The sequence below is a fragment of the Denticeps clupeoides genome, chromosome 3 (assembly GCF_900700375.1).
Source record: "Denticeps clupeoides chromosome 3, fDenClu1.1, whole genome shotgun sequence".
NCBI classification, from domain to species: Eukaryota; Metazoa; Chordata; class Actinopteri; order Clupeiformes; family Denticipitidae; genus Denticeps; species Denticeps clupeoides.
Genome location: NC_041709.1, coordinates 36,294,298 through 36,304,857, shown reverse-complemented (window position 1 = coordinate 36,304,857; position 10,560 = coordinate 36,294,298). Strand labels below are relative to the sequence as shown.

The 10,560-nt window shown below is 48.0% G+C and overlaps 2 protein-coding genes across 4 annotated transcripts; both read right to left on the bottom strand.

Annotated features, from left to right (window-relative positions):
* Positions 1 to 4,123: 4,123 nt before the first annotated feature.
* Positions 4,124 to 5,944, bottom strand: LOC114785870 (lipopolysaccharide-induced tumor necrosis factor-alpha factor homolog). Its single transcript, XM_028972515.1, has 5 exons — positions 5,879 to 5,944; positions 5,264 to 5,350; positions 4,862 to 5,149; positions 4,635 to 4,779; positions 4,124 to 4,551 (listed from the first exon to the last, which is right to left on the bottom strand). Exons 2-5 carry the CDS (start codon positions 5,283 to 5,285, stop codon positions 4,443 to 4,445), a joined length of 564 nt encoding a protein of 187 aa, XP_028828348.1. The 5' UTR covers positions 5,286 to 5,350; positions 5,879 to 5,944; the 3' UTR covers positions 4,124 to 4,442.
* Positions 5,879 to 8,523, bottom strand: LOC114785752 (zinc finger protein 501-like). 3 transcript variants are annotated; one of them, XM_028972315.1, is made up of 4 exons: positions 8,382 to 8,522; positions 8,136 to 8,278; positions 6,053 to 8,069; positions 5,879 to 5,883 (listed from the first exon to the last, which is right to left on the bottom strand). In XM_028972315.1, the coding sequence occupies exons 1-3, from the start codon at positions 8,390 to 8,392 to the stop codon at positions 6,862 to 6,864; spliced, it is 1,362 nt and encodes a 453-aa protein (XP_028828148.1). In that variant the 5' UTR covers positions 8,393 to 8,522; the 3' UTR covers positions 5,879 to 5,883; positions 6,053 to 6,861. The 3 variants fall into 3 exon arrangements, with proteins under 3 accessions (XP_028828148.1, XP_028828149.1, XP_028828150.1); XM_028972316.1 differs by lacking the exon at positions 5,879 to 5,883 and having other exon boundaries at positions 6,059 to 8,066; positions 8,382 to 8,523; XM_028972317.1 differs by lacking the exon at positions 5,879 to 5,883 and having other exon boundaries at positions 6,059 to 8,069; positions 8,356 to 8,520.
* Positions 8,524 to 10,560: the final 2,037 nt, after the last annotated feature.

Genomic DNA, 10,560 nt, shown 5'->3' with positions numbered 1-10,560 from the left:
CCCCGTCACTTGGGGGCGCCTCTGTGTCACTGCTAGATGGCCCCGTCATGTCTAGTCGAGAGAAGATGAGTAATTAGTGAGATGGGTTATTATTTCTACCTTCTGCATCCTCAGAGAACCTCTGGATCTTTGACATGGTACACAGTAAACATGGAAAAGGTTCATACCGAATACGAATTACAAGCTGTTTGGAAATGGATGATATGCGTCCCAGGTCTTCATCCAGCTTTATACCTCTCATTTTATCTTGACCATAAAAGTATTTTAATGGCTGTGAATAAATAGTACAAAATGCACAAATAAATCACGTTTTATAAATCAATGCAGACAGAATTGATTTAAACTCAGTTCATGTGTGTTTTTTTATTTTAATCATTAATGTCACTGTCTACTGAGTCTAGATGCTTCTTCTGTTCTTCTCTCTTCTCCTGGATTGGGGTCCTGGACACTAATTCAGCGCCCTCTGTGGCTACCCAGCATAACCCAGAACAAGGTGTCTCGATATGAAGAGAGAAATGGAACGAAGACGACATTGACTGGGACGAGTAGAGAAACCAGCAACTTGTTACTGGAATGTACGAACATGCAGTAAACTGTTAAAAAATTAAAAAGAGTGAAATACCATAATACATAGTAATGGAGCACGTTGCATAAGATGTCCTCGTCTCCTGGTTCCTCCTCCTCACTTGTGAGCCTCTCGTGATGGCATGGAGGTGGCCTTGCTCTCCACTTCACCACTGAACAGCTGAGTGGACACGATGGACCACAGTTTCCTTGTGGAGATCAGATCACATCAAGTCAGCGTCAGCCGATCAGAGAGGAAGAAGAGTTGCATGGACGCCCAGGAATGAGGGACTCAGGACAAGCTCACGGCAGAAAGGTGATGACAGGAAACCACGGAAACCACTGCACATGGACACCGGGCCACTAGGTCTGCTCGCTGCTCCCTGGAGGAGCAGATGTTGCACCAGACAGTCATGAAGCATGTCCTCGAGTAGACCCTCAGATGTCCAGGAACTTAATGCTACTGACTCTCTGCAGTGTCCGGGACATGTCCAGGATGTTGAGACAGGACAGTGACTGTGATGGTGGTGCCATCCTGTGTGGATGTGAACAGCAGCTCTATGTCCACCAGTACACAGAGGGACGAGACTGCGAAGTCTGCGAAGTTCCAGCAGTCTGGAATGTGGTGCAGCATGAAGACATCAAGCCTTCTGACAGTCAGACAGTGTGTGTCTGTGTGTGTGTCACCGAGAGACACTTAACAAACATTCCAACATCAAACAGGAAATCTGTCATTACCGACAGGAATCTGACCACCTCAGTCCTCGCACGACTGTGGTGAACATACCTGACCTGCCATGGCTGCCATGGCTGCCACCTTCCTCGCAGATGAAGTTCACCATCAACTAAATGTATTTTATTTTATAGAACGACACCAGATCGACTTCAGGCCGAGGTCGGAGCTTTACTGCGCCACCTAGTGTCCAACATGAGAAAGACGGAACAACCAGATGGCTGAGAACTTCCACTGACATTCATCCTGCAATCATTTCTGAGATCTGAAAAGCGGACCTTTCTCAGTCCGTCACCAGAAGCCATCACGGCTTCCATTCAACCCAGTGCAGCTCACTATTACCTCAACCCTTTGGTCGTGGTCGTGTCTGAACGAGGAGAGGGAGTGGCGCCCCCTATGGATCAAGATAAGAGACGAATCAGACTGTAAAAGCAGCACAAAATAGTGACGTACAGTTTATTCACTCTGGATCAGTGGTTCTCATCAGTATTATAAGGTGGGATTCCAGCTCCATGTAAAGGTGAAGTGATGGTCATTGTGAAACACTGCAGCACAGCGCACGGTGACACGGTGAAACGTGTCCTCTGTATTTAACCATCACCCTTGGTGACAGTGGGCACCATGACAGGCGCCCGGGGACCAGTGTGTGGGGACGGGACCTTCATCAAGGGGACCTCAGACCGGCAACCTTCTGATTACGGGGCCCCCACTGCCCCCTAAATGATGCATGAAAAGTCTTTCACTGTTAACCATTTCAAGTCATTTGCAGTGTTTACTGTATATAGATGTAATAAACATTTGATGAATGAACATCATTTTAACTGATCAATTTAGTAAAGATAATTACTTTCACTTTCACCGTCTAAACACGCCTGACACGTTTCTCCAGCGCTCCGCCTTCCTCGCGGTATCTCGGCGATAACGTTGAGTTAAATCAAGGGTGGTAGTAGCCTAGTGGGTAACACACTCGCCTATGAACCAGAAGACCCGGGTTCGAATCCCACTTACTACCATTGTGTCCCTGAGCAAGACACTTAACCCTAAATTGCTCCAGGGAGACTGTCCCTGTAACTACTGATTGTAAGTCGCTCTGGATAAGGGCGTCTGGTAAATGCTGTAAATGTAAATCGCTGCTCTAATGAACTTCTCCTCCATCTTGCTTTCAGGGCCGCTTCAATACTTTGTTTGCCTCACAGCACGAGCAGAAGGTCTAAATGCAAATTATTTTAAATGTTCGTCCCGCCGCCTGTCCCTCTACTTCGTGGTGGCGGAGGCTGACTAGTGGTGTAAATGTTGTCACCTGTCCCGTCACACGTCTTTTCACACAAAATATGTATGTGGACGCCAGAGCCGTTTCCGAGAAGTGAAGCTGCTGCCAGGAATGAAGAGTGAGATCATGGGTTCCACATTCAGCACGTGATGTTTTCTCTGGTCTTCTGTTAAAGTCCCAGACACAGTGTCAATTATAAAGTCCACTTTGTCACACATTCCCCCTGTTAGACAGAGACAGTGTTAAATTCACCCTAGTTAGGCTGTCCTAGTTAGAGTACCGGACCCCTGTACCCCCAATATTCCACCATAACCACATATTTCTGTACCAGGCGTACGATGCCACCGTCTGCCGCTGCTTGTTTTTCTCCGAGACACTGAATCAGGCGCCCAGACTACTGGCAGACCCCAGTGAAGAGACCAGCACATAAATCCTGGTTCCTGACAACTGCTTAACAAGGACATACCATGAAACAAACCAGAGGGTCACCACAGCCACCACCACCGTTACAACTACAGCTTCAGGGATCTTCAAATGGACCAGTAGCATCATAATGGACACGTAATGTCTACCATGACACTGGCATAAACTTTCGACTTCTCCACCTCAAAACTATAGGCCCTTTTCTCTTATTGGACAATCACCAACCTGCACTGACACCAACTGCAGGTTCACTCCACCCTGGAAGGACGTCCCTTGCTCTATCACTCCTTCCCAACGTCTCTTTACACCTTTTTTGTGGAGTTGTTCCTTGTGTGCAGAAGGGTCAAGTGTGGGGGCGGGGTCAACTGTAGGACCTGTCAAAGCCCATTGAGATGTACTGTAAGTGATTATGGGTTATATAAGAAATAAATGTTGTTATTCTATTTCAAAATGACTGGCAGAAACCAGTAATCGTGCACCAACACCCCCTGCACTTTATTGGGTTAATTAATTATTAATTACAGTTTATTAAAATTAATTCCACAACAGCTTACTTTGATATAATTTTATTTTGCTTGAATCTTACATGGTTTTCTTGGTGTGACCACGTTGGAACACTGTCGGTCATGAAGGATTTTGTTGCTGGTTTTTGTATATTAATCATCTTTTCTTTGATCGGGTTACCTGGGCTGTTTGGGACGGTCCTTCTGGTGACACTTCCTGTCACCACACCATCGCTGGCGGGTTCCACCGGTGTATTTAGCTTTTTCTACTTGGATGTCTATATGTATTTTGTAGTTGGTGCTCATTGTGTTCCCCTCGTCGTGTTTTCTGGTTTTGTTGGTCTCTCTGTCTGGTAGGTCGGTGATGGTCATTTTTTGGGAATTTTGACCTCCTTATGTCTAATTGGCCTCTTTTATGGGCTCTTCAACTGACCTTCGCCTGACTGGTCCCTCACAATCACGAATGACAACTACCTGATACCCTGAAGATGAAACTACGGGTTACTGAGCACCAATATTAAATCTTATTATGCCTTTTATGTGGCAGAATGTCCAGATTTGCACGGTGAATTCTAGATTCTCTTTAGGAAAGACGTTCCAGGCCAGTGAGTTCCAGTGAAGAAGCGTTTCTTAGACTGGTGGGTTCACTTTTTATTTGATTTATTTTAGAACATTAATGCACAATTTGATGGGTTTCACTGCGTGTTGTACAGGAATCTTGAAAACCCCACCTACTACCATCGTGTCCCTGAGCAGGACACTTATAACCCTGAGTGTCCCCGGGGGGGACTGTCCCTGTAACTACAGACTGTAAGACGCTCTGGTAAATGCTATAAATGTTTAATATATAAGGAGAACCGTTCAGACGTGGAATAAGACGGTGATACAGCTGGTACAGAAAGCTGGAAGGAGAAGGACCACAGCTCCACGACGAGGTGCAGCATGGTGGCTACAGGCGCTTGTGGACGTCCAGGCCGGCGCCGCACAGAGGACACTTGTGATGGGCGTCTTTGAAGGTGTTCGAACAAAATGGGATGAGGCAGCATCCAAACACCATACTGGGAGAGAAGGGGGGTGAGTAGGTCAGTACGTTCCTCCTGCACTGAGAACTGAGTGTGTGTGTGTGTGTGTATATCGTTACCCTAAGATGATGAAGACGAAACACATCAACCAGGCAAAGGCTCCAACTTTGTACTCAACGCTGGTGTTGACCCTCTGGCGGCAGGTGGGACACGTCGTGAGGGACGGTCGGTCACCAAGTTTACTGGAGGTGATCACCACCTGAGCTGGATGGCGGGTAATGCGGGAGATGTTCAGTAGAAGTGACCTACACCCTGACCTCCAGATGTTCAGGGAGAGAAAACTCACTCTGAGGCTGAGCGGCCATCACCATCGGCTGGACCACTGGCTGCATGGTGATGGGCTGGACCACGGGAGGGGCCACCACCTGCTGCACGGCCACCGGCTGCGGCTGGAATACAGGCACCTGCTGCACGGCCACCGGCTGCACGGCCACCTGCTGCACGGCCACCTGCTGCACGGCCACTGGCTGCGGCTGCTGGTACACGGGCACCGGGGATTGGGGCTGGTATGCCGGCGGTGGCGGATGGCCCTCCGGTTTATTCTGTACCATGTTGATGCTGATGTTGAACTTCTCTGAGGAACAGCAGAGTGAGACCATCACCTGGGCACCACTGAGCTTCACCACTTCTCTGCTGGTGGATCAGGAACCGGATGAGGAGCAGTATAACCTGTCTGGACCGGTCTTACCTGCTTTGTCTGTGGAAGCCATGTTTCTGACCAGGGATCTTAAAGGAACACGTGATGAACTGGTTCTTCTACAGGGTTATATTTATCCTGAAACGGAGAAGATAAATGTACAGAATGTGGAATTTAATTTAAAAAGACAGAGAAAGACTGCACTTCACACACTTTAATATTTAAAAAAACGGTAGAATTGCTTTTCTACAATCCACACAAAATATCTGACCCCTGAGAGAATTTAAAGAACCATTTAAAAAGTCAGTTCAACTCCTGTCAATCATTTACAATTTCATATAAAAACGCTTTAATCTGAATAATTAGATATAATTGTTAACAGTAAATGGTATTACAATTGCAAAAAAACCCCAATGTGAATAGTCCTGAAGAGTCACGATTCGTTACTGAATGAACAAATGAAATAATGAATTAGAATCAGCACAAGAGTTAACTGAGCCGATGACACGAATAGAATAAATCCAACAAAACTGTTCAATAGAAGAAAATAGAGCGGTTGGATAAACTAGAATATAAGAGTAAAATAGAAAAAGCGCAGCAACAAGGATGATCACGTACGATAATAACGTATAAAATCCGAATTTAAATAAGAGTTTACGCAGTTACCTGGTCTGCAGGGTGCAGAGGAGAATATGAATGAATCTCACACAGATACTTTCCTTTTATGTCACAGAAAATATTTCAGCTGTAGAATGTTGCCACGCTGGATTCCTGATTAAGACACACACACACACATACATACACACACACACACTCAAAAACTATTTTTAAATTCATTACTTTTAATAAGAAGGAGCTGGAAAATATCACTGATGCTTCATATGGTTCCATATCTGATGTATTATGCGTTGGCCTTGCGGCGTGAACAGAGGTTCGAATCCTAGTTTGCCACCGAGGTCCCGTCCCCACACACTGGTCCCCGGGCGCCGGGGAGGACACGTTTCACAATGACAAATATTCACTTTCACTTTCATTTACTCGACAGGCCCACACACACACAGCCGTTCAGACAGCATTCTTTTAATCCCATTTCTGCTCAATCATATTAATTCCAGTCCACTCCAAAACCTTCACAATTCTGCTGCTCATCATCTCCTGGCCTGCAGCTTCCACACTACCAGCCAAAATTCCTGCTTCCAGAAGAACATTTACTCTGCATGGTTATATAGGGTGATGGTTCTCTCCATATTGTTTGTTCTTATTTGCTGTGTGAACTTGTTCTTGGCCACAGAAGCAGGTTTGCAGATGTATAATTTATTTCTATTTTGTACAATTTCCGTGAAAATAAGACATGAAGCGTTTCCAGATGATAAAACCCCTTTTATTTCAACGAAAAAGATTGTTCTTTACTTGGCCAGTAGGCGGCGCTCTGGAGAACAGGGAGAACAAATGAGTGGCCAGATCCAGAACAGAATCAATAAATACACACAACAGATCTGGCCTTCATTCTTCTGACCTTCATCATGGAACCCCGTCATACAGCTGCTGCGTGGTCACCTCCCTGCTGATGAGGTATCTGCACCTTCCAGGTCTCTTCACCACATGGTGGTGCATTATGGGTACAGGTACGGCATCTGTGGTGGGTTCCGTCAGATCTTCTCCGCTGCGCTGTGCAGCCTCTGGTGTCTTCTGAAGTTGGACGAATGTGAGAAGCGCTTGCCGCACTCCTCACACCGGTAGGGCTTCTCTCCAGTGTGGATCCTCTGATGTCGCTGGAGATTACTAGACGTTGCGAAGGTTCTGGAGCAGATTGTACAGAGGTGCTGCTTCTCGCCAGCGTGGGTGCTCTGGTGCCGCTGGAGATCACCAGACGTCGTGAAAGACCTGGAGCAGACCAGGCAGAGGTGGGGCTTGTCTCCTGTATGGACTCCCTGATGTTTCCTCAGGTTCTTGGTCCTCGCGAAGCTCTTGCCGCACTGCGAGCAGCTGAAGGGCCTCTCTCCACTGTGCGTTATCTGGTGGACTTTCAGGGTTCTTCTCTGTTTGAAGCTCCTCCCACACTCCAGGCACCGGTGGGGCTTCTCCTCGGAATGTGTTATTTCATGCAACTTCAGGTCGTCGCATCTTATGAAGCTTTTGGAGCAGAGGCTGCAGACGAAGGGCCGTTCTCCCGTGTGCCTCCTCTCGTGCGCGGTGAGCGCCACGCGCCGCAGGAAGCCCCGCGGGCAGAAGCTGCAGACGAAGGGCTTCTCTCCAGAGTGGATCCTCTGGTGCTGCCGGAGCTGAGATGTTTGGGCGAAGCTCACGCCGCACTGCGTGCACTGGTAGGGTCTCTCTCCGGTGTGGGTCCTGCGGTGGACCCTCAGATGCGTCAGCTGCCTGAAGCTCACGCCGCACTGTGCGCAGGGGTAGGGCTTCTCCCCGGTGTGCACCCTCTGGTGGACCTTCAGATCTTCGAATGTCGTGCAGCTCCTGCCACAGAGCGAGCAGTTGAAGGTCTTTTCTCCAGTGTGGGTCAGCTGGTGTCTTTTGAAGGTCTGTTTCCGTCTGAAGCTCTTCCCGCACTCTTTACACTGGTACGGCTTCTCTCCAGTGTGGGTTCTCCGATGTTCCTGCAGGTTGCTGGATGTGCTGAAAGCTTTAGAACAGAAGAAACAGTGGTGTCGCTTCTCTCCAGAGGGAGTTCTCGGATGTTCTCTCAGGTTCTCGGACGTTCCGAAGCCCTTGCTGATCCACCTCTCGTCAGCATGTGTTAGATGGAGGCTTTGTATTGGTCGAAAGTGCCTCCCACACCGGTGCAGGACCTCCTCGCTCTGCTTGCTGCATCTTCTTCTTTCAGCAGCTGGGCTTCCATCTGCTGGAAGGATGAGAACACGTTCATCCACGAACGGCTGCATACGCTGTAGCCGGACGATTCTCTCACCTGATGAGATCTCGTCCTCATTTCCTGCTGGTTCCACCATACTACCACGGTTCTGGTGTGAAGCAGCATCTGATGATGTCTCTGGTGGGACATGGTCCAGGCTACCCGCATCAGCAGAGAAGCAGGGCTTCCTGGGATCCATCCTGGGAGTGATGGAGAGATGAAGAGTGAGGGTCACCATCACCTCAGAACAAAACAATCGTGACTCTTATTTTAATACCGATGCAGAAGAGAAGCGCGGATTACTTGAGATCCATCCTGGTAAATAAATCCGAATAGAAATCCTGGAGGTTCCAGTTCCTGCTACTGTGTTTCCACCGCCGATCGCCGCCACTTCCGCTTTGCGGGGTTGCCAGATTGGCTCCGGGAAAATACGCCTTTACTCGCTTTTACTCACTTTTAACAGTTTACTCTTCTAATGTTTCTCTTCAGTCTGTTTCAGCTCAGGATCCGTCTTTCAGCGCGACGCCACCTGCCTCGACGTAGGAAAAAAAAATGGCCCGATTTACGCTGATGTGGCAACACCGTCCAGCCTGCCTGAGAACCGCCCCTTGCCCCGCCCACTTCCAGTGCATTTCCCCAACAGAGTTGGACCACAGATAGCGTCTTCATTCTTGAACAGAATTTAAAATACTTTACTTGAGAAGTAAGTGTGGAAGTATAGAGCACCATCCACGCTTTTTAATCAGAGAGACGGTCATGTGAAAGGGAAGTGACTGTCATGGTGAAACACTGCAGCACACGGTGACACGTGTCCTCTGTATTTAACCATCACCCTTGGTGACAGTGGGCACCATGACAGGAGCCCGGGGAGCAGTGTGTGGGGACGGGACCTTCATCAAGGGGACCTCGGTGGCACCTTAATGTGGACCTTGCCTCCTTCATAGGTTACCATGCTTCCATCTGCATCTCTGGTGGGTTTCTGCAGATCTAATGGGTGCTAGTAGACTAGCAGGTAAAACACTCGCCTATGAACCAGAAGACCCAGGTTCAAACCCCACTTACTACCATCATGTCCCTGAGCAAGACACTTAACCCTGGGTGTCTCCAGGGGGGGACTGTCCCTGTAAATACTGATTGTAAGTCGTTCTGGATAAGGGCGTCTGGTAAATGCTGTAGCCTCTGGTGTATTTTAAAGTTTGTGACTCTCCACACTTCTCTCCAGTATGGATTGTCTGGTGTTTCCTCAGGTTCTTGACCCATGTGAAGCTCTTGACACATTGTGAGCATGTGACGTTCTCTCTTGGTGAACTTCTACATTCAGAAACATGACCATGGAGATGTTTAAAGTGAATTGATTGTCACATGCACAGCACACGGTGCACATGGTGAAATGTGTCCTCTGTATTTAACCATCACCCTGAGTGAGCAGTGGGCACCATGACAGGTGCCCGGGGAGCAGTGTGTGGGGACGGTGCTTTGCTCAGTGGCACCTCAGTGGTACCTTGGCAGATCGGGATTCGAACCGGCAACCTTCTGATTACGGGGCCGCTTCCTTAACCGCTAGGCCACCACTGCCCCTGGTAGTGTTGTGTTGAAGGGCATGATCTCACCTGCAGAGATCACGTTCTTCTCATCATTTATCATCACCTCCTGCTGGCTCCAGTTCACGGTCCATTTTGTGAACCAGATCCAGGAGGAAATGTTAGTCCGTGGTTGTTATCTTCTGAAAAAAATTATTCTGTCAACGTAGGTCGGAAAAACGTGACCGATTTCATTTCAACTCAAGACCGACTCTTTCCAGCCGGTGGCTTCCTGTTTATATCCCAGAATGCAGCGGTCTCTGGTGGCAATGGGGACACCGGCCCCGGAGACATGAAGAGAATTCTACTCTGAAGGGTCAAGAAGACCCTGAAAAAAAAAAAAAAAAAAACAGCCCATCATGTTCAATTTTTACTGGTTGGGGTTAAAAGCCACCGTTCCTCCATGAAGACCAGCTGAAGTCATGTCTGATTAAAAAATAAAAGCTCATAAAGCCACAAATAACCAAAAATTAAATCTTTATTTAACAGGAAAAATTAATTGATGGTGCGCTGGTCCGAGACCGTTCAGGAGCTTCAGGGTTTAAATAAGAGCTTTTCAATGGAGACCATCTTTAAATACTGAGACAGAGAGAACTTCCTGTGGTCATTCAGGCCTTCATCACGTCTAACATGCCCACCTGAGATCAATATAGAGAACATGTTATTCCTCAACTCACACACACACACACGAGTGTATCTGCTGAACTTACTGAACTCGAGGTTGTAGAGGAACTTCTATGCTGTTCCACGTCTGTCAGGGGCTCCTGGCTGATGGAGGGAACGACTTGAGGGTCCATGTCCTGGAGGACCACAGAGAGACCCCTGGACAGGCTGAGTCCCACACACTCAGTGACCAGAGGTGACCTGGACTGGACCAGATGTTGCTTCATGCCTCCACTTAG